Source organism: Agelaius tricolor, unplaced genomic scaffold (genome assembly GCF_023055355.1).
Source record: "Agelaius tricolor isolate 1412-34295 unplaced genomic scaffold, bAgeTri1.0.p SCAF_59, whole genome shotgun sequence".
Lineage (NCBI taxonomy): Eukaryota > Metazoa > Chordata > Aves > Passeriformes > Icteridae > Agelaius > Agelaius tricolor.
The window spans coordinates 469268-492901 of record NW_027269319.1 but is presented as its reverse complement, the minus strand read 5'-3'; the positions used below and the strand labels follow the sequence as shown (position 1 = coordinate 492901).

The 23634-nt window shown below is 37.2% G+C and overlaps 1 protein-coding gene across 2 annotated transcripts in view; it reads right to left on the bottom strand.

The window, feature by feature from the left end:
• Positions 1–2761: 2761 nt before the first annotated feature.
• Positions 2762–23634, bottom strand: part of YTHDC2 (YTH N6-methyladenosine RNA binding protein C2) — a 29223-nt gene continuing 8350 nt past the window's right edge. For both annotated transcript variants that reach the window (XM_071456492.1, XM_071456494.1), the window contains 23 exons: positions 21544–21651; positions 20373–20521; positions 19872–20007; positions 19391–19517; positions 18328–18393; positions 17385–17563; positions 17129–17225; positions 16966–17053; positions 16786–16866; positions 15791–15873; positions 14768–14873; positions 14515–14634; positions 13890–14162; positions 13264–13390; positions 12594–12799; positions 11713–11908; positions 10473–10582; positions 8742–9031; positions 8166–8343; positions 6980–7183; positions 4971–5153; positions 3776–3875; positions 2762–3621 (listed from right to left, as the gene is read on the bottom strand). In XM_071456492.1, coding sequence (XP_071312593.1) covers positions 3786–3875; positions 4971–5153; positions 6980–7183; positions 8166–8343; positions 8742–9031; positions 10473–10582; positions 11713–11908; positions 12594–12799; positions 13264–13390; positions 13890–14162; positions 14515–14634; positions 14768–14873; positions 15791–15873; positions 16786–16866; positions 16966–17053; positions 17129–17225; positions 17385–17563; positions 18328–18393; positions 19391–19517; positions 19872–20007; positions 20373–20521; positions 21544–21651 — 3197 coding nt within the window. In that variant the 3' untranslated portion in view covers positions 2762–3621; positions 3776–3785. The remainder of the gene's footprint in view (positions 3622–3775; positions 3876–4970; positions 5154–6979; positions 7184–8165; positions 8344–8741; positions 9032–10472; positions 10583–11712; positions 11909–12593; positions 12800–13263; positions 13391–13889; positions 14163–14514; positions 14635–14767; positions 14874–15790; positions 15874–16785; positions 16867–16965; positions 17054–17128; positions 17226–17384; positions 17564–18327; positions 18394–19390; positions 19518–19871; positions 20008–20372; positions 20522–21543; positions 21652–23634) is intronic.

The window sequence follows — 23634 nt, the reverse complement described above, 5'->3', positions numbered from 1 at the left end:
TTGAATCTCTCCAGTAAACAATCCTATTAAAACCCACAGTTCACTGAAAAGACAAGGTTAGTTTTAACAAACATATTTAAATGCATCTTCTAGACATTCTGATAATGGTGTGCCATAGCTTCAGCATTTTATGTGGGGTGTGATCCCGCCGTGTACTCAGGGCTGACTGGAGAGGGGAAGGAGTGGGGCGGAGGGGGGCAGGCTGCACCACATGACGGAGCTGCCACCCAGCGCTTGGGAGATGGCAGGAGAGCTCTGATGAGCATCCAAGCCCAGGGATACCAATACACTTCCATGGTTTCTTCGTCTAGCAAACATCACTAACCTGATTTAATTTGCAATGCCGGCGTTTTGCTTTCTGTCAGATTGTGGGCAGGCCTCTTCCTCATTGTAATCTTCTCTCTCTCGTTGTTCGCAGGCAAAGGAACAAGGAATGGTTTTACTGAAATAGGAGGTGTTAAGCAGAAGGTCTCTATGAGCTAAGCAGTGGCAGGGGTGGCAGCAGATGTGACTTCTCCATCAGCTTTTGATTGCATTAATAAATCTTGAGCCAAATGCTACATAGTTAGCAATTTTGTAGCTATTTCGTCTCCCATTGTAGCTGCCACTCATAATGTTTGCACTACCTCCTCCGACCTTTTGACAAAAAAGGCGGTTTGTACATCCACTCTAATGCAATTTCTTTTACACAGCAGCAACAAAGTTTGCAATGTCTATTTATCATATTTTACCCCTTGTTTGCCTAACATAAATGTCCATATATTTACTGCATCTTCTTCTTTGGTAGATACCTGTGTTCCCACTTTTTCTCCAGTAGCTCACCTTTCCAAAATTGCAGTCTGGGCTTCTTTTTCAGCTCTGCACACCATGTAATTCTGCAGCTCTCCTTGCTGCAGTTCTTCATGGAATCTCTCCTCTCCACCTCCCCTGTTTTGGCAGCTCTCCTTGCTGCCTCTTGCACCTCTCAGGCTGCGTCCGTCTGTGCCCCTCTCCTCACAGCCAGCTATTGCTATCACGTGGGATCACGTCCAACCACGGATCATGTCCAACCACGTTCTATCTCACTGGGATCACCAGATGTCGCAATAGAGATGGACAAGGACACCTCCTTTATTCACCACAGGCAATCTTTATCCTCCATAGCTTATATTTGTATGGTTATCAGAAGGCATCATGTTTAATTGTAATTGGTTAGCAACTTTTGGCTTCCTCGGTTCATTGATTGGTAATGGCTAGCGTACGTGTTCATCAAAAACTTTCTTCTCTAGATATTTTTACATTCTTATCTCCTGGGAAGTCAGTCTTTCACACAGGTAGAATCTCCCTCCTCAAGGTGCAAATTGTTTTCCCACAAGAATAGATTGATAATGCAAACAGATACATAAACTCACTGTTAAAATTCCTTTCTCAAGGGAACTTATCAGGCTAGCTATTAGCTGTACCAGCTGAAGCAGCAAGGCCTGAGTTATTATTTTACAAGGTCACACATCTCCATGCTGCCACGGTCTTGTCTGCAGCAAGGAACAGGACCTGGCAACTCTCCTGTCTCTCAAGTGTGGGATGGCTCTGTGTTAATTTCCTTAGCATTTTAGTGCGCAGAACAATCTCCAAAGTGGAATTTTTACTGCTGCTGAGGAGATGGTGATGGGCCATTTCTCCCATTTATTGTCATCAATGCAAGGATTCTGTTGAATTGCTGGCCGCTGCTGCTTTGCTATTTTTCAGATACATTCAGCTCCTTGCCCTTCATTCTGCTTTAGTTTTCAGATCAGGTATGATGATCACATTCAGTCATGATCAGGCAGGTCAGGTGTCTCTAAAACTTGTGCGGTAGGGCTGGAGTTCTTCTGGAGGCCGATGATACTGTTGGAATCATCACAGAAAGTGGCAATCCACTTCTGCTACCAGAGTGTAAGGGCTTTAGGCAGCCCTGCTAAAAAGGAGATGGTTACAGACACCAGACCAACAGCTTAAGGGACAATCAGTCCACATCTAAATGCAGTGTGTGAGAAAATACATGTCAGTGGTACAGTTATTTGGGTGATAATAGTATTACACAATCCACCATGACTGGGCTGCATCTAACATCTGGGCATACAAAGACTTACCTGACCACGTCTGTCAGGCAGCAGGGTACGATCTCTTCTTCACACAAGCGACCTATGCTGGCCAGTGGCCTTGTGGAATGCAAATGCTATGGCTGGACTGTTCTTTTTACCATCAAGCTGCACAAGTACCATTTGGCTGGTTAGCCAAACATTACACTTGCCCGTGCTCCCGCTCCTGTACCAGCCCTGTCTCTGGAGTGCACAGGGCCCTGTAAATCTGTACACGGCAGTACTGCCCCACATTCCTGGGTGGGCACAGGCCTGGAAGTACTGTAAAAGGCAGGAAGAGCCTCATGCCTCCCTTCTATGCACTGTCTTGAGAAACTATTTCTTGGGCATACCAGCCTTACAGGCACCCAGTGAGTCTTGGCAAAGGTCAAACTGATGGTTCATGTGTGGAAGTCACCGCACAGAATGCAAAATGAATGCATGGGGTAATATCCTGAACAGACAAGAGGAAACAGGTGGAGGCTCAGAAGCAGCAAAAAATCTTGGTTTAACCTAAAAATGACCACAAACACTGCTGACAGTGATCACACCCACTTATACCAGCCTTACAGTACAGTATGTTAAGGACTAAGAAAAAGCCAAATAAACCAAGATAGTGGTGTGGAAGAAAAAGAAACAACTTGAAAGAAAGTATGAAGACAATGTTAAATGATCAAGGAAATTGTACTGTTAAAGATTTTTATTGTTTTTTAAAGAAATACAAATATTGTAACACTGCCTAAATTAGTGAAATATTGAAGTACCACTTGGCCACAGGCCTCTGAAAGACTGTTTCAGCTTCTCAAAGGTGTGAGTCACGTCTTAAAGGGGAAAAATAACTGAAACTAGAAACATCAGTGGACGCACCCAATCTCAGAAGTCTCATGCTCCTTCTTTTCTATTTAAATTAAATTAATTTAAAATAATTAAATTTAACAATAAATAAACACATAAATAAATAATTACAAACAAAACCAAAATAAATAATTTTTTTTAAAATTACTTTTAAATAAATTAAAAATTAACATTTCCAGCTGCTTAGTTATTTGTATGAATATATTCTGCTCTCTTGCACTGTGGATGTGGAAGTACACTTAGGGAGCCTTTTGGCATATTTGGAATTAGTATTTTTTTTTTAACTGAACTGCAAGACTGATTAATTAACATTTACATTCTCATACCTTTTACTGGGTTGAGAAAGCTTTAACTGTAAACTGCATACTTAAACTGTCTGTTATGCTATTTTAAACCCACAGACAACTTAAATGACGTCCATTGTTTCAAACTTTGTTTTCAACTTAACTGTATTTTTAAGTATCAACTGCACACTCCTGTAAAAAAACCAACTCAGTCAAAAAACAGGTTGGCAAGTAAACACTGAAAACAACACAATTCCTTCTTATTTTTCCACTTCTAGCTGCCCAGCATGAGGAAGAATGTCAGGAGGCTGTTGTGTCATCTTCCTCATCTTTATTGTAGATACACTGCTGGTTCTTGTGGCTGATGTTTCAACAACCTAAACCAGCTGAAAAAAAAAAAATCAAAATAATAGAATATTTAGTACCAAGTGTACTTGTTCTTCCACAAGCTATAAAGGAAAGACAGTACTGTGATGATACACTGTATCTTCATGGGTTTTCCTCTACCACAAAACCAGCAAGCAATGCATGAAAAACTACCTCTGTCACATTACTTGGCATGCTCAGTCAGTTTTTTTCCTGCCAAAGGAATACGGTCCCAAAGCTGCAGCAACTGCTCTCCAACTTGTGGTTCCAGCTCCTAGAAATGAACAGGAAATCAGGGAAGTTACCTGCACTGCTACTACTGAGCACATAGAAACTATTTATTACTGAATTGCTAGATGACGTTACTGGTTATTTCTTTCAACCCTTCTGGAAGAGCTCATCTCTTCTGCTATTGGGACAAACATGAGAACTCACAGCAAAGCAAGGTCTTCTTACTAGGGCTGAGCAGGAGGTAAAAACTTTTGCAAGCCATCCTGGCCTACAGGCTGTTTAGGGTGTTTTCATTGACAGTGAATTGTCATTTCTCACAAAGACAATTCCCAATGAACACCCTACCACCATACACAAGAACAGATGCACCAGACACTTTGTACCTCCCACAGATCAGTCACTTACTAACTTGAGATCATTATTTTCCACATCTTTTAAGTTGAATTCCATCAAGTGTGGTGGAGAATATGGAAATAGAGGTCACAGGAAATACAGTGGCCATCCTTTCCTTGTACTTCTCCTTTCCTCCAGTTTCTTACAGCTGGAGAGAGGATTTGAAGGAGAGAAAGTGATACAAAAACTTTAGCTCTTGAATCCTCAAGGAGATGTTCAGGGAGGGGATGGGGAGAGGGCAGAAACTGCCACACAGAAATTTTGGCTTTGGCTTTTTTTAGCTGCATTTTTAGAGCTGTAAAAAGTACAAGAACTGTCCTAAGCTGCACTCTACCTTAAACCTCAGGATTCTCTTCAGGCTTTACAGAAAAAAATTAATAATTTTGAACAGTTATTTGGGTGTAATAGACTATCTAAGAGAACACATCTCAAGCAGATAGGGAACAAACCTCCAGAACTAAATTACAAACTGAAAATCAAACCAAACAACTTCTTTTTGGAAGCATCCACCTTAAAATAATTTTTTTAACACATAAGCAAGAAACTTTTGATTTTATCAAAATAGCTCCATTACTTCAGCAGTAATTCTGCATTAGCTGAAGGTACAATACACTAATGAACTGCGAATTCAGATCAGCAGATACACAAACAAGTGGAGACAAATGTCAAGGCTGAACAAGCTAATAAAAAATACACCAAATACATTCTACCAAATAAAGAAAACTTCAGAAGAGAGTAACATTACCTGGCCATCCCTACTTATCTGTACTTTCTTGCTGTCATTCCATGGGTTGAGCAAATGGTGTGCAAACTGAAAAGGAATGCTTTCTTTTCGGATCCAGTCCACCTTAAATACACCTCCAAAACCAGCAGATCCCCAGTCTTGACTTTTCTCACACCCAATCGCTGAACCCATTCTAGCAAAACCCTGGGACAAAAATTGAAATATGAAAGAACAGACATAATGAGGCCATATCTGTCTATGGTGGAATGAGATAAATAACCAAACTTCCTATGAAACTTTCAAAGTAATTTCAAAGTGATTCACACACTCTCCACCATGAAGCTAGAGCTTCCAAAATGTTTACATCTAGAAAGTTAGAAGAATCACTTCTTTTTCCACTTCAAATATGCCTTGCAGGGTTTCACCATAAGGAATGTCTCTCAATGACAAAATTATCATTAAAGGTTTTTGAGCTTTGTAACTTATTAAAAAGCTGTTGCATAACCACCTGAAGAAGAAGGAAATTGAGATGAATATTCTACTATAGAATAGTCCATTAGATATTCATCTTCCTTGTTACTTTTAGGTAATTTTTGCAGAAATCCATTTGTTCCTTCTCATGCTCCCTCTATGTTAACTTTCACACACAATTAGGAGAGTGTAGTTGTTCTTCAAAGAAAGAAGTCAAAGTTGCTTTTATTTCCTGCTTTAGTGAAGCCGGACAAAATTCCAACACAAGTATTCTCCCCAATCTGAGACAGCATCTAACTTACTTACGGACACCCTGATTTACCCACACACCAAACAAACTGAAAGTAAACACAACCCCACAAACAACATATCAATATACCATTCAGGTGTATTTATGCCATTTAGGACTTGGCAGTCCAAAAGAAGCAGTTCGGTAAATTACCAGCACACACTGCTGTTGTAGACAAGCAGTCCTAGATAGCTCAAGCCAGACTTAAATGAGACTTAATAAAAGGAACAGAGGAAAAAACAAACAGAATAGAATAGAATAGAATAGAATAGAATAGAATAGAATAGAATAGAATAGAATAGAATAGAATAGAATAGAATAGAAAGAGAGAGTTGGGACAAGAGACGATTAATAGGGAAGTTAATCTCACATTCCCATGAGGGTGCAGTGCACTGTCAAAACTGGAAGGGAAGGGCAAGGGCAACCACATACACTCCTGACTTGAGGGTGTCTTCTCTTCCCCACTTTCTTGTCTGACAGGACCAGTGCAACAGCCCATTTTCAGTGTCAATTGACTTGCTGAAAATTACTTTCCAGTATCTGTATTTGCCAAACCATCATATGTAATACGTCACAGCAGTCCTTCAGTGGTATTGCCAAGACAGCTGTGTTTTGGTTGGTTTGTTAGATTTTAAGTTCAGCTGACTTTTATAACTAACTTATCTATGAAGAAGTAAATTGAAATTTCTTTACCTGGAACAACTGAATTTAGCTGTGTCACAGCTAACCTGCAACTTTGCATTACCAGGTCAAGTTTTTACTTCAAACTGACCACAGATTTGACCAACAAACTGTTGACAAATATCTCACTGAATATGAAGTCAAGACAGAGCTCTGCAAGAATCATGGCCAGCTTCCTAATTGGAAGTGAATAAAATCAGTTTTAATCAAAATTATAATAAAGAAATGTATGAGTTTCCTGGCTTTAGAAAGCTGTGACTTGACAGTAAGTGCTTGCTCACGTACAATACACATTTTGGCATGCAAACAGTAGCAAACCCCTACTTTGTTAGGATTTTTGTTTCTGGTGGTTGTTGTTTTAGAGGATAAATGTAGGGTACAAATATTTTTCTTACTCATGATGTTTGGAGAAAATTCCATCTCAGCTTTGAAATACTCTTTCTTCAGCAAGTACAGACATTTGCACATTGCTCTGCTTCTAGGAAAGTCAGAAGCCATAAGCAAAGCTGTCCACACCACACACAGTCATTTGCTGCATCCTCCTAAACCATCAACCACTGCTAACAGCTAGTTTAAGATTAAGACCCACCTGAAAGCATCCAGACCCTTGAACAGAAAATATTAAGTAAACCACGCTGCTCTCCCAAAAGGCTCCATTCAGTTTCCGTTCATTACTTGGTGTAGTGGACCATATTCCCTTCTGTTGAGAAATATCAATGTTTTGCAAGTTGCTACTTTTCATTATAAAGTACCGAACTGGCATATTTTGTCTTGGTGAAGGAGATTTGCAACCCTGGAAGAAATAAATTAAATTAATAAGTACAATACAACAGGCTTTATTTCTGAAGTTTCACACACAAGGACAGAAATCCCTTGACTGTGCTTCTCCCTTCCTCCTCCAGGTTCTAGAAGAAACATAGAATCTATCAGCTGGTCCTGTCAAAAATGGCTTTGAAATGTATTTCATATCTATTTTACATTTTTAAAGCACTTTTCAAAATAGTAATTCATCTATGAGGGGCAGAAAACAAATAGAGCAGAACATGATTAAGAAGTCTAGTATTAATTATAATTGGTTTAAGTCTGACACACCTTGAGATGACACCAAAATTAATCATCCAAGAGTGCAGCCTACAGCACTACTCATATTTCTACATTCAGGAAACATGTTTTCTTCCTTTTACACTGTCTTAATTTAAAAGCTGAAAGATTCAAGAGGAATTACTAAATCCTCTAGTAAGTCCATGAAGTTTCCTCTCCATGATCTCTTTAGTGTTACTGCAGTCTACTATTCAAGTATATAGGGACAACTATGACAACAATCTCATTTAAAATGTGTGCTTTAAATGAATATCACAAAATAACCATCACAAAAACCCCAAGCAGTCATAGTAAGGCAGATAACACAGAATCAGTATCAATTATGCTATTACAGAAACAGAAAAAAGCAGAATCCAAAAACTTCAGAAGTGTGTGTATAATATACTAATTTAGTTGAAAAAAAAACTAATACACATTCATTAGAACAAGGGGTTTTTTTTAAATATTTTGGATAGCTTTACCTCAGCAGGTGACAAATTTTTACTGTATTTAAATAGTGAAACAAGGATAATTAGTCTAGATTTTAGAAGAAGGAAGGAAGTAGTATGCAGCTGTTATAAATTAAAAGTTAAGTTAGGTTCCTAATTTACCAGTAAAATACCTAATTGCAGAATGATATCAGCAAGGAATTCTATTACTTTTGAAGAGCAGGGTGATAGGTTAGAGAACTCTACCTTTCCAGACACTGGAGAAGAAGGACTAGCACAGGGGCTGGAATAGCTACTGCTGTCTGAAGGCTTCACTGAGGACTGAGCTGATCTGTCATCTGAGGATCGTTTGGAGAGCAAAATGTCTTTTTCTTTGTACTTCTTTGGCTGGTGGAGGGCAGGAGATGTAGATTTCACTGAAACCCTAAAAAGACATACCTTGAGTTTCACAAGCAGTCACTGAACAATTTACATCGACCTGTCAGCCTACTGCATGACCACATGTATTACAGCAACTACAAAATCTATTAAACCCTAACTAAAAAAGCCATACTGATCATGCATTACTTTTTAGTGCTACTGTTAAACCTCTTCTGCTACTTCTCAAACATCACAATTCATGGACAATATTCCTGACTGCTCTCTCAAAAAAGCAGGCCCAGATATGAAATACTTTATGGGATTACAATGCAGCATATAACAGTATAACACCTTTGAACTGTATTTCCACTGTTTCCACCTCCTTACTACTAGCAGAAATTTAAGTGATACTTGTACACATAATTTGCAACCTACAGTGAGCAGAAGACCTCAACATCTTACTTTTCAGCATTAGAAGAGTCAGACAATTCAGTTTCTGTTGAGCTTTTTCTGCTGTTGGTTGACTTCCATGTAGATGCCAAAGGAAGTTCTTCACAAGTCACAGGTCTTGGTCTCTGGCCGATTCCTGAAGGCTGCTGCAGACCTGCAGACTGTTCTTCAGCACTCAGAACAGCTGTAATTGCTCTTACAGTTGTTTCATCAACCTGAGACCATGGTTTAGAAGGAGCTCGCATACGACGCAGGAACAAACTGTGCCACTTCTGCCTGAGTTGCAACAGCATACCAGCAGCCTGTAATGGATTCAAATTCTGTTAAATGCTGATGAAAATTAGATCAGACAGGTAAAAGGACCCTATCTTTTTCCTATCAGGCAGCACCTGGCATTCTAATATAAACAGGGCCCAAAATGAAAGGCAGGACTAAGGTCTTGGGGAAGGGGAATAATCCATATTTAAACTAAATGTTAATTTACTTTCTTTTCCTTGGGTGCAAGGTAATTTTTGAAACATTTCATTTAGCTCTGTGCTAAACTTAGCTTTGTACTGTAAATCCACAGACTTTTTCTCTCCTTTTTATCTTTTGAGAAAACCCAATCCTTTCATGCTTTATGCCCTTCCTCTCAAATCAGTCTCTACTCATGCACTCTTCAGTCATACTTGAGGGAAAAGAGCTCTAAGTGATATTTTTCTTACACAGACATCTGTTCAAATGTGATGACTAAATTCAGAAGACTATAGTCTAATTCCCACATTATCAGAAATGCTTCCTTTAAAAAAAAATTTTAAAAAATCACTGGACATGTCTAGGAGAGACAGTATTATTATTAGAGCTGGTGAAAATATGTTTCATGACCCATAAACTACCTCCTACCATAGCCACAGCTCCTCAATGACATAAAGACTTCAATTTCAAAGAGGTTTATATTTATCCTTAAAAAATCTGACAGCAACTTTCTTTCAGCAACTCCAGCTTCAAGTGCTCCTTTTTTGATCCGATTTTGGTTACTCTTGCACAGAAAGAAGAAGACAATCTGCCAACGTGACTGTTCTCTCAGCTCCTGTTCAGATTCTGGTGATCCCAGCTCCTGCTATAGCCTGATAGAGCACCATGCAGACAGGACAGGAGGCCAGAAGCAGCAGAAGGACGCTTATGCAGCCACTGTCACCCGCAGTTTGCTGTCCCTTGCAGCCATTATCTTTTGTCTGGCAGTCTCTTCAGAATCTGCTGACTTGTGGAAAGGGACAAAACTGCCAAGCTCAGACATATAAAACATCATACTGCCCAGAAAGTTTTTGAAGGAGATCCAACAGCATCTGCACTGCTGAGGCTTTCCTGCTCCCTCATGTGATAGACAGGACTCCCACACCAAGATGGAGGAAGAAGAATGAGCACTCTCACTGTTGACTTAAATGACTAATTATTTTCTTTCCTTTTGCTCACAGGTAAAAGAATTGAAAGGTATGGGTGATAGGTTATGAAACATTGCAACTTGGATGTTGAATACACAAGTTCACGCAACAGACAACTCTGTGCCAAAGGGGATTGAAGCCCTTTAATTCTTGATGAGCTCATCAAGTAAAGGTTAAATCACTGAGTACGTAGTTTGAGACTCAAATGGACCATGACATTCTTAGAGAAAATTCTTGGCTACTCAAATGTTACAAAAACCTTTTCACATCTTTTTTACAATTCTTCTACATGAAGCAAACCTAGGAGTGATTTCTTACTTACTTCAGGATCCAGTTTGAGATGGAGCCATTCGTCCAGCTTCAGTAGTGCCAGATTAGCAGTTGTTTTGTCCTCCATCTCACTGTCACTGCTATCATTAGATACCCCTCCTCCTGAATTAAAGACAAAAGTATTATTATGAGTATTAGACAAAAGTATTATTATTAGTAAGACAGAAGTATTATTATTAGTATTATTTCTACTTATATACAAAGAAACGAACACTACTGTATTAACAGCAATAATATTTTTCCTTCTAAAATTGACTTTAAAATGTAAACATTTGTAAAACTACCTCTTCTTTTCCGCAAACACACTGATAAGTCTTTACTCCAGATAGCAGCAATCAAGTAGCCAGACCTGCTGTAGGTCCTACTATGTAAAAACCTGTACTGATATGATTGGACTCAACTCATGTACCTTCACCAGTATTCACAAGCCACTATCCAACTTTTGCCTAAGCATATGTGGCTCTATTTCCTAGTAAAACAGCAGATTTAAAGACTTAGTAAGAAAAAAATATACATATAATACATATGGCTATTGATTAAGAATCCTTATTTTTATAAAGTGCAATTCAATCAGCATGAACACTACTCTAAGGTTAACAGTTTAAAAGCAAGACAGGAAAGCTTCAGAAATAAGTTGGACTTTTAGTTTGATTTCAACTATGAGAACTAGCAGCAGTTATTTTTGCTTCCAATCCAAGAGGATTCAAGTAAGAAAAAAAAGAAAATTTCTATATATTCTCTATTACTTACAGTTTATGGTACAGTTAATTGACAAAAAAAATTATCAGTAGAACATATCTTGAAAATGCGTGTGTCAGCTAGAAGCAACATGACTTGTTTGCCATATCGATTATTTCTAAATTTTTGAGTTTGAATAATCTGGTTCAATGTATCGAATAAAGTAGTCTGTAGAAAAAGAACATACATACTACACATCTCAGTATCATTATTATCATTAGACATTGTGGCTGCATTCTTTGCTTACAAACTATACTGTAGTTTCTGAGACTCCCAGAACTGTGTAATTTATGGACTTGAATATGTAAGGAATCCCAAAACTGAGAGATTTATTACAGAACCTACAAACTACTCCTGAACAGCTACAGGAATTATAACACTGTTGTTTTCAGAATCAGCCAATATATGTATTAAATATTACTGAAAAATAAGCTTTCCATGTCACACACTAATGTATACCAGTGGAAACATTCCAAATCCAGACTCCAGTGTACCTCGAAAGGATGAAGATGCCTGCAAGGCATTACTTGGCAGCCTGGCTGGTCCACAGAAGAGGGACACGGTGACAGGTGTCACAACAGAGCAGCACCTGATGTTTGCTGTCTTGTCAGCTCTTGTCATTTCATCATATATAAGCCAGTCTGTAGGGAGGGCCTGGATGGCTGCAGCTTGTCCATTAGCTAGGGCAATCTGTGCAAGAGCAGGTAAGACTAGGCTATTATACCATCTACTGTAATTAATGTAAATTTTAACATATTTCTCATTTTATCTAGAGACACTGTGGATGCCTCAACCTGGCAGTGTTCAAGGCCAGACTGGGTGAGGCTCTGAGCAACCTGGAAGAGTGAAAGGTGTCCCTGCCTGTGGCAGGGATTGGAATGAGATAAGCATTAAGGTCCCTTCCAACCCAAACCATTCCATGATTCTATCTTTTGAGAAATAAATACATGTATAATTATATACATATAAAAATATACATGCAAAAAAAAAGCGTGAGAGAATTCAACCAGATTCACAAATTAGCTTACCATGATAAAATAAAATATTTTGCTTTAAAAACAAATGTTAAAAAAAAAGTTTCAAATAACTTCTTCCTTTTAAGAGTAGGGATAATTCTATTTTTAAAACAATCTTATAACTGGGGTGGTTTTTTTGCCATTTTCCCTTGTTCCATCTAGAGAAAGGACTAATTGAAACAATGGAAAAATGAATCAACTCCACTTCTATCAGCTGGGTAGAACAGTATTTGCTAAAGCTGTAGTGTTAAATGCCCATACTGCTTTTAAAGTACTGAGAACTAGAAAAAGACATTTCTAAAACATGTGATAGATTTTAGTGCTCTTTTTCTTGAACTAGGAATTCAAAGTGATTTTACCTTTTTATACTGAGACTGACCAAGAACAGAGGTAGGATGAAATCGCACTTTCTTCTCCTTTGGTTCAGTCAACACCAGGCTTTCTCTGTCTACATGCACAAGATTGGGATACATCCCGGCCACTAAGGCAGCTTTAATTACAGCCCAGTTCTCAGAGTTAGTATTAACATCTCTAATATCAGCTCCTCCTCTGGCCCTCACAAAACCTGACAAAAGAACAAGACAAAACAGTGCCATGTTAGCTTGTGTTTGGTTCTTAAAAGGAGTTACAAACTAAAGGTGAAATAAACAACTTATTTATTGCATTTTTCAACCTGTTGTACTGCCAACCTTAACAGCACAAAGAAGAAACCACTACACTTAAATCCTTCCTGATAAGAGGTTTCATACTAACACAGAATATGACTATTTTCTACAATACAAAGACATTTCCTATGGGAATAATTTATTAAAACATGAAATGCGGTGACAAGTGGAAATGAGGGCTTTTCAGTTAGATCAGCCACTCTTCCTCATCTACACCATACCCTGCATGAATGTGTACATGAAGGTGCATTTCAAATAAAGTAAGGAAAATTACACCAGTGAACATGATTTTTGTAATAATTTCTATATGCTTGACTTTAAAACAATATTAAACATTTAATTAAAATTTTTCCAAGTTCTTTACCTGAGGCTCTAAGCTGGCCAAGCAACTGTGTTCTCATTCCTACAATGATTTCCATTGTGGCTTGGGACAGGAAGTTCTTTTCACAGAAGGCCCTCTCCCAGCCATCACTGCGTGCCTTCTGCCATGCCTGAAAACGTTTTTACATTCACCTATTAATTTGATAGGCTAAAACTAAAAACTGCATTTTTATAAAAGATTACATTTATGTCAATAAAATGAATGCAAAACCCACTCTAAAAGTAAACGTATCAAACCAGATCCTTTTTTCTGTTCAAGAATTAGGTTCTCCTTACATGCTCATTACAATGATTATGTCAAGTTAAAACAATAAATAAATATCATTACATTAATATCATGATTTGAAGTTCAGTGTAGTAGGATGTAAAGAGGCACATTGTTGGAACTTCAGAATTTTCTAAGGTTTGAAAATATCAACAAAACATACTACAAAAAGTGTTCCCTCACAAACTTATGAGTCCAATACACAGCAAAGGCACTAGGCAAAAATAAAGTCTTCTCCAAGGACTTAATCACAGTCCACCACTCTACATCCAAGTAGAGTGCTACATTATTTGCCTTGATTGGGTGATCTACTGTGATTAGCACTCTCTGAAATGAAGTACTACCTGGAAAGCCCTGAGCAGGGCCATGTGGTCACTGAATGTCCCGGCAGCAAAACGCTTCCTGCACAGCATGGCCGCACGCTTCTGGGAGGCCAGCGTGGGCAGCACAAAAGGGTCTTGGCAGGCAAGAGCGCAGGCAATGGTCAGAACAGGATCCAGGCACTTCAGAACTACAGCATACAACACCATTTTACCAAGGTGTGGCTCTACAGGTAATTCAGTGAGGTGATAACCAAGCTCAGTGAGATCTTCCCAAGGGTCCATGGCATCTATGGTCTGTTTATAAACAAACAAACAAACAGAGAGGGGGACGGGTACAGTGGACAAAATCAATTTACAGTGAAAGCAGAAAAGATGTGAATAGTGGACATTAACTAGACTTGTTTCCAAACACTAAAAAAGCAAGTCAAACTATTAACAGAGACAAGACTTTGAAGCACTCTCTTTTCCTTGACATGGAAAAACACATCCCCACACACAAAATGAAAAGAGACAATCAACAAAAATTCAAAACATCCTTAAGTAATTAAAAACAGCTTCAGTACAAACTGAAGTCAGTAAGATAGACTGCTACACCACAAATTTGGGATTAAACACAATTACCATCTAAATCTATTCCTTTTCTGACCTTAAGCATATGCACAGCATTTCTCACAGTTACAGCAGGCGGAGGATCAGGAGCTTTCATAAGAAAGTCTACAATTGGACAATTAATTGGAGCCAGAAGTTTTGTGTACAAACAAATCTCCTGCAAGTTAAAAGGCAGAACAGAAATGATTACCAAGATTTGGAAACAACCCCCACACATATTTGTTGCAATTAATAGTATGGTTTGATGACATTCGATTTTTTAAAGTTATAATTTCTAACTGAACATGCACCTGAAGTGGCATTCTGAGAAGTTCTGGAGACTGAAATTCCAACATATTCTGAAATCGGAGCCTGCTGAAGAGACGAAAACAGACTCCAGGCTGACAGCGCCCAGCCCTTGAAAATAAAATATGGGAAATTGTGAAAATTAGGATTTCTTTCTAAAAATAAAACCAAAAGCCAACAAACAGACACAGAAACTCAGAATGGAAAAGCAGAAGCACTTCTATGAAGAAAGTGTTATAAGTCACATGCAAAGTGAGAGTTTTGCAATCATGGATTATTTTTGAGAGTGTGGCAATTTTTTACTGAAATTTTAACCCAACACTGAGAAATCTGGAGGAAGAAAAACAAGATTTATCTAATGTAAAGTGCTGTGGGTTTTTTGCTAATGTAAAACCAGTCCAAATCTCAATCATTGTAAGGAAATCAGTTGCAAACTTCGTTTCTTCTCCTCACATCCCCCAAACAGAAGTGACCTTTGGAGTAAAAGGCAGAAAAAATATTAAATAACTTGTGAGTGAATAAGAGACAGCAAATTCTCTCATTCATATACATGTATGTGTATACGTGCAGCTTAATGCCAATGTGATTGATAAAACAGGCACTTGCTGCTACATAAACCTCTGAGCCCTCACCCACAGTGTTGGGAAGAATATAATCAAGGCCTGTTAAGTCATAGATAGCTTGGAGAAAGTGATATAGGCAGTCCTCTGCCCACAGACAAGATGTGAAAACACCCTAATGGACACTGTGACTGCTGGTGCTACATGGGAGAAAGAGGAAGGAGAACAATATAGTAAGGGAAAACCTAGACCTTTGGGAAATGCCTGAACATCACTTTTCTACTACTTGGGAAATGATTCTAAGGAAATACATACTGACCAGTACTCACCTGCAGAGAACAAGTGTTGGCCATCATCCAACACGACACTGGACTAGGCTAGAAACAGTTACTATGCTGTGTGCTATATTCTAAACATAAAGGACTGTGGATATCTGCAAAATGGAAACCAGTATGAGGCATTTATTACCTGCCCTTTCTCTGGATAGCACTGGCTTTTGAAATCCACCCCATTTTTAGCATTGTAACACGACTCAGTGCATCAAAAGACTTCTAGAAAAACAAAGAAAGGAATATAAACTGAAAACTCAATAGGGTACATGAAATAAAAGTTACTAGTTATTTAGATTACCAATAGAAGTTTTCTAAAAAGTATGAAACAGTAATATACACAGCAACTTCTGGCACAAAGGTATCTTCTCAGTTTCGAGTGAATTTATGATGGTATCTCCTTTGTAGTACCTTAGTGCTACACAGTTTTTGAAATTAAACATTTTCTAGTCAATAGGTAATTGCAAGTCAGTAAGAAGTATGTCAGATCTGAGATATCACAAAGCAAGTAAAATACATTACTATACCGAATAAAGTTTTCCTTTTTATCTCACTTGAAAATTACCTGCTTATTTTCTTAGACTGATGTAAAATTACAAAATTAAGTTTGTTATATGAGAACTTCAGAAATTTGGTATGCATGTCGCCTATGAAATCCAGTTTCATTTTCAAAGCCATACACTAGGTCTTAAATTGCCTCATTATGTGATCTCACTTTTCTTGAAAAAGTAATTAGGAATGGGCACTGAACACACCAAAAAACTGCTTAAAAACTTAATGGATTATTTTTTGGACTTGATACAATAGTAGGACAAAAAGAACTCCCAGCGCTCTCTAAGTGTCAAGAAGGTGGTGGTCTAAACTGAGGTCTAAAGATAAAGATACATTAATACATCAACCTACATTAGGTTTTACAAGGTTTTTTAGACAGCTAACTATTTACAGGATTTGTCTTAAAACAAATGGATGTCAAAACTTTTCAGTGAGGACTGACAGGCACTAGCTCTTTACCTAGTAAAAGCTTTTTTTCACTTTTTTTCACTTTTTTTTACTGTAAAGTAAAAAAAAAAATTCTCCAAAATTTATGCACTGTGTGTATTAGAATGGCACTCTGAAAATTTAAGGCAGTCATACCTCTTTCACCTTGCCCGAGTCAATGACAAACACAACATCATTGACTGTTATGCTGGTTTCTGCAATATTAGTAGAAAGAATCTGCAAAGAAAAAAACCAAAACCATCAAAACTATAGTAACTGTAAAAGCAACAGCAAAATAGATTATTGTAGCATCTGACAAAGTCCTCTAATACTTGCAATTTTGCGGATGCCAGAAGGTGGAGTTTCAAGCACTTTCTTCTGATCCAAAGTCTGCACACTTGAATGAAGCATGAAAACTTGGTATCTAATACAAGACAAAAGAACATTTTAAGGATCCTTAACAGAAGCAATGAAAAGCCACAGTGACTAAAGGTTTTACCTGTGAGCATTATCAGCAAATCTCTTGTCATCAAAAAGAATGCGGTCCCTCAGGCTCACTATCTCATCATACCCAGGAAGAAATATTAAAATTGCTCCTAAAAAAGGAAGTGGGTTTGCAGAGTTAAACTGAAAATTCAAATACATGTTGATGCCATGTAGACTACCATTCAGAAGGTTTTAACTATTGGGGATTGCTGAAAAAAGAACAAGATTCATCAGAAGCTCAATCCACAACTAGTTAGGTATTTACTTACCTGCATCACAACTATGACAGATGCTGTGAAGTAAGTGCATTATCAGATCCAGATCCACTTTTTCATCATCAAAACTGTGATGATAAGCTGTCAGTAGTTCTCTGTCCTCTGCACTAAGGTCACTACCACTTTTTTGGATCAGGGAACTTTCATCCAGATTTCCAAATCCAAATGAAGCGCTGTAATAGAAAAATACACCAGAGTCAAGGCTGTCCCTTCGGGTTTGCATTCAGCAATCAACTCAAACTTAGATCAAGACCAACATGACTATTGGTCTTGAATTCTAATTTTTAAGTGTAGCCGAAGAGAATCACCATACTATTACTGTCCACTGATTTAAATGTCAACCCAACAAAGGATGCCACTTCATTTTTTAGTGTTAACTTTCATTTTCTTAAACTTCATTGAAACACAGTCATAAACTAATGGATTAGCTTCTCATTTATCTGTTCAAGGAAAAATATTTAAGAGATATGTATTCTCCAAAAATTTCCCACTAGCAGAAACTACACTAAGAGAAATTATAAAAAATATAATCTTTACAAAACACTACCTCAACTATGATAACTGTAAGTTAATAAAAAAATCATTCTTGAATGGCCTAGTGTACACATTACTTCTATAAAGTTTCTTTAATCTGTCTATTGTGTATAAAAATACACAGATAAAAACATATGACAAATTTGTTTCCAAAGTAAGCATGTGAAAATAAAATGGTACACAGTACAGAATTAGCAAGTTGTGCAAACATAAACAATATGATACTGAGTACAAACTTTTTTACTGTTTCTGAAATATTCCTATTCTTAAAAAAAAGGTATTCCTATTCAGTCCAGATTTTACAGCATGAAAAGCTAAAACGTGTTCTGATTAAAAGAACACAAGCCTCAAATTTCCCTTCACTATGCTATGCAACTCCTTCTGCAAAACAGTTACAGCTTACCTGTAGGATTCCAACAGATCCACAACCTCTGTCTGTCCAAAGCGCCTAGCCCAGTCCACAGCCATCCTGAAAGAGTTGCACAAGTATTTTTATTCGGTTTTTCACTTCAAAAGATGAATATGAATAGCACATCAGACGAGGCAATTGATACCAGACTTTTGTACCCATTTCCCTATTGTTACTAGTACTGCTATCGCTGGATCTGCAACTTTCCACTTGAAAGTGCTTGAATAGGTGTTAACAGCTGACTTATACATAACTACAGTTCTTTACCGCAAAAGAATGTCAGTTTTACACAGGAGTACCTGTAAACATGCACAAGGAAAGGAGGAGGAAGAATATGCCATTCCCTTAAAAAGCCCACAAAAACGTGTAGAGATCAGACCTGCCTGTTTGCAGTAGCCTTTAAGTCATCTCAAAAAGTCACACCCCAGGCGTTTTGCATAAAAACGCGGGAAAACATTTGGCTATTTCATGTCTTTCAGAAGCTTTCCTCCTCACAATGCAGCTCACCGTTTTAACTTTAAACTGCATTCCTTCCCAAGTTTTTCAAATGTTAGCACCAAATATCAGACCCCTGGAATTCTAATTCTTATCATTCCATAACACAATTATTTACTGTATTTCCCTATTTATATGAAGACATACTTCATGACCACAAAACTTGAGTTTTACAGATTCACAAATATTTTTACATGCTACAACAGATTTAGAAACATCACCGAAAGATCTTCTGATATAGGTAACTCCATGAAAATAAGAATTGCCAAACATTTTGGTCCAATTCAGTAGATTATAGTTGTTCTGCTAACCAGTGTCTTCAATAGACCTACTGAAACAAAGTTTATAGCTCATAATCAAGACCATGTAATTAAGAATACAATTTAGAATTTACAGAAAACAATGTTATTAACAGGAGTTAGAAAATTCTTTAACATCTAAATTAATTTGCTAACTTATCACTCTGCCCTAAGAACTACAGATTTTGACAGCCTAAACAGTTTCTTTCTCTCTCCTATATTGACAAATAAATCTATGTTTTGGTTTCTCTGTTTGTTTTTACCAGCCATTAGATGATTTGCAGTGGATACTTGCTCCCATACTGATCAACTGTTCCACTTGACTCAAAAAGCCTCTCCCTGAAGAAATCATCAGAGCAGTCGCACCAGTTTCACTGTGCCTATAATCAACTGAGAAGTAAAAAAAAAAAAAAATCAGCAAACCCAACAGAAATGTTATTTCTTCATTTAATATATAGTACAAATATTGCTTTCAAATTCCAGCCCAAAGAGAAATTGTTTCCTCACTTTATCTCTGCAGTCAGTTCATAAGAATTCCACACTGTCTTAGAAACACACTTTTGCTAATACTTCAAAACAACAACTAACCAAACAATTCATTAATTCTGCTAGCCTTATCCATTTTTTCAGTAGGTGTCAGAATGCAAAGGTAACAACATTTGAAACTGGAGATAAAAGTAGCCATAAAAATCTAAGTAAATTTGAGGTTACTTTTTTTCTTATGTAATAACACAATAAACTTACCACTGACATTTTCAGTTAAAATAAGATTTAAGACCTGAGCAAACGAATCAATATCTTTATGCAACCAGATGTCAGAAAGACAGGAATCCATTTCTTTTACTATCCACGGTTCAAGGCAATTCACGTCTTTTTCAGTCTGAAGATAAAAACAATATTGAATGGTTAATCTCTTCCATGAGTCGTCTTTATTCTCATACATTACTCACAAAGAATTTGAATGATTCTTTTTCCCAGCAGCAACCAGAAATCCAGCACTCATGTATCAGTTAATGCACTGATTTTGTCATATGGAAGTACTAACACAACGGCAGTCGAGCCATTTGACTGTGGAAAAGCTGTGTACAACCACCGTAACTAGAGCAGTTAATCCTAATAAAGTAATCTTTAAAATATATTAATATCCTGAAAAACTCTACAGAACTATCTTTAGAAAACAGATTTTAAATGGCTAGTAATACAACACAAATATAAACACCTCTTCCAACAAAAGAAAAAATTTACCAGTTGATTAAAGACAGTGTCACCACCCTCATCCAACCATTTGTACTCCTCATTTGCCCTTGGAACTGATTTTTGTCTCCGAGATGTCAGTTTGTTCATGCTTTCTTGAGCCGAACACCACTCAGCAAGAGTGCTCTTCTGTTTCTCTTCTAGAATGCAAAGTATTCACCAAGAAAGTTTTAGAGTCATCTTTATTATCCATTGTTTTCTACTAAAAAAGATAGTTACAGTAGGTCAAAATTTTACCTATTCAACCTCTTTTATTTAATCTAGAATGCTACTACCAGTCCAAGATAAATGACATGTTTAACGGTATCCAAAGTGCACCACTGAAAACAAGGGCTATAAGAACAAGGTAAAACCTACCATTTTGGGGTTTAACCCCCCCAAGCCTCCATTATTCCAAACTACTGCATTCAACAATCTTCCTTAAGTAATCACCTTCCACACAAACTCAGCCCAGATCTTTTTCCAGAAATGGAATGCTGAAGAAGAGTGATACAGTCCCTGCATGTAACAACTTATTTTTGCATACAAGAAACAGTAGAAAACACCAGTGTCTTAATCGAACTTTTCTGTTCCCAGTGTCAGAGCTGAGCACTGTAATAAATATCCAGTTAGGATTGTATGTTACATATATAGCTTTGAGGTTTGCATTTTTAAAATTTTTTTCTTAAATAATCACTGGGATCATTACTTTCAGTTGCCAAGAAAACTTATGAAGCAGTATCTACTTAATCAACTGAAAACCAATTATGTTTAGCTCAAGAGTGTTAACACTTACAAAAAATACATCCATGCCGGAAGAAAGCAGTGAAAAATGTTACTAAAGGGAATGACTTGTACATTTTGTGCAAGATGTACAAAATCCTGCTTGCTTTAATAGCTGCACTTTAATTTACACCCAAAGGTACAGCGCATCCCATGCTTCTTTAGTATTCATGTGGGCAGAGCCCCCAGTTACATTAACTCTACACCATTTTTTTCTTTAACTGCATAAACTATTTCAACAATGTAAATATTAAGAGCTTAAAGATACTTGCTGTTGTCTTATCACATCTCATTTAATCTCATGACTTTGGAATTTTAACAGAAAAGAATCCTGTCAATTGTTTGTTCAATCAATCAATGATTCTCATTGCTAATCCTTACAATTAAGAAGTCCACCAACCTTGCTGCTTCTCTTTTTTGTACTTCACCATCTCTTTGTTTGTATACCCAGTGCTTCGTAAAATGTCCTCCAGAAACATCTCTTTAACTTCAAAAGGTCTCCCTTGGACTAAAAGTATAAAAAATCCATTAAAGATTATATATTCACTAGCTTCACTTACAGCATTTATTTTGTTTAAAAATTATCTTCATTGGAGTTTATTTTTCTCAAAATTATACAAAACAAAAAATTTCCAATGTAAAATGCCACCTTGTTTCTCATCAAGCTCTTCAATTTTATCAAATGTTACAGCAAGAGATGTTGATAAGATGATTATAAGATTGACAGTTATTACCCCTATATTTTTTTAAATGAGAAAAAGAAAACAGCCATTTTTGTTTAGGGTTACAAACAAGAACTTGCCATGTAAGCCTGCCACCTGGATTAAAAATGTAATTAATTAATAAGCAATTAATACAGTTTTTGCAAGGTTCCACATGGAGACAGTACATCTTTGTATTGAACTACTTTCTTTTCATGAGAAGTATGTGAGAAGACAGACTTATTTCCATGTCCTCAACTAATTCAGCAAAGCTGAGCTTTCTTTACGGAGTACTTCTTGACAGATGAGACATCCCAGTGGCCTTTACCTTCTAATAATTTATCCTGATTTCTTTTTCAACATGACTATTTTCTAGACCTTATCTGTGGACATTAAAGGATGCTTTTTGCATGAAGAATTAAAGTCTCTACATTTTGATTTCTTGTCCCTTAAGCTGACTTTAGATCACTCAGGATTTTCCTTCAGAAAGAACAATCCACAATTCACATACTTTTAGAAGCTGTCACAGAGGAAGTCTTCCGACACTGATAACAAACTCTGTGTACTATAGCAATCCACAACTACAAAATGTTGGTTTCTGTGGTCAGAATTTTGTCAGCCATATTGTTGAAGAAGAATCAAACCTTTTTCACTACATTAAAAGAAACAGCCACTTCTTTTAATTCTCAAAAAAAAAAAAAAAAAGGAAAAAAATCCGTATTTTCAATTGCTATTGGCTTTTATTACATAACCAGCATAAGCACTGCGGTAAACTGGAGAGCTTGCCATCAGAATTTCCAACACAAATATACCAATCCGAAAGAACAGGAAGTTGCAAAAAGAGTAAACTGGAAAGCCACACAACAATCACAACTGAGGCAAAAAATATTCAGAGAATATGAAATCATGTGTCATTTCCAGATTCCTGTCTCCAACAAGTTGCAAGCCTTATTTTACTAGGCAGAAATTCAAAATTGGGAACTAGAAATAAACATTTCCATCTGCAAAAAAAAGGGGAAAAGAGGTTTCCTTCTCACAAGCATTTGCTAAAATAAACCAGTAAGCAATCCCACCTGTTTCCTAAAACTGCTAAGATTTTTTAAAAAAAGGCTGACATGCAGAGAGTCTACCTGACTGTCAAATAAAGCATTTCGCTTAAAAGCTACTTTTCAAAACACATTAAACTTGGACATTATTGTTGAAAAATTAAGAGGACTGTAAGGTGCCAGAGGAGGTTGTCCATGTAGAAAACCTGCAAGCAAGGAGGGTGGGGAAAAAACCCCCAAACCCACAAAAACCCCCCATCTCCCACGCATTTGTATTTTGCCTCTACTAAAGATCTGTCAAATGAAATTAAAACAGCAATACACGGGAACTTTTCTTTGCATTTGAATGTAATCTAACTGCAGGTAACTGAGTCAACACAAACTAAGAGAAACTGGATGCCTTTTCTGAATATTTACCTAGATGAATGGCTACTAATTTGCTTAAAATCAAAGAATCGTGTGATTCAAACATGAAACCCACGCTGCTTATGCCTGTATTTTTGAACTGAACAGGTACAGTTATCAGTATTTTAGCCAGTAAGCAGTAACAACCCTCATGAGGACTGAAGAATAAGAATCTACTGGAGTGTATTAATATACGTCACACTCATGTAGCTCCCAAGTCCTGTATCAGCATGAAGACAACCCTTCAATAACCTTTTCCTACTTCTTTATTAATAGTGAAGGGGGGCAGGACACACCTGCGTTTACAGAACTCCCAGTGACTAAAACACTTCATTCTGA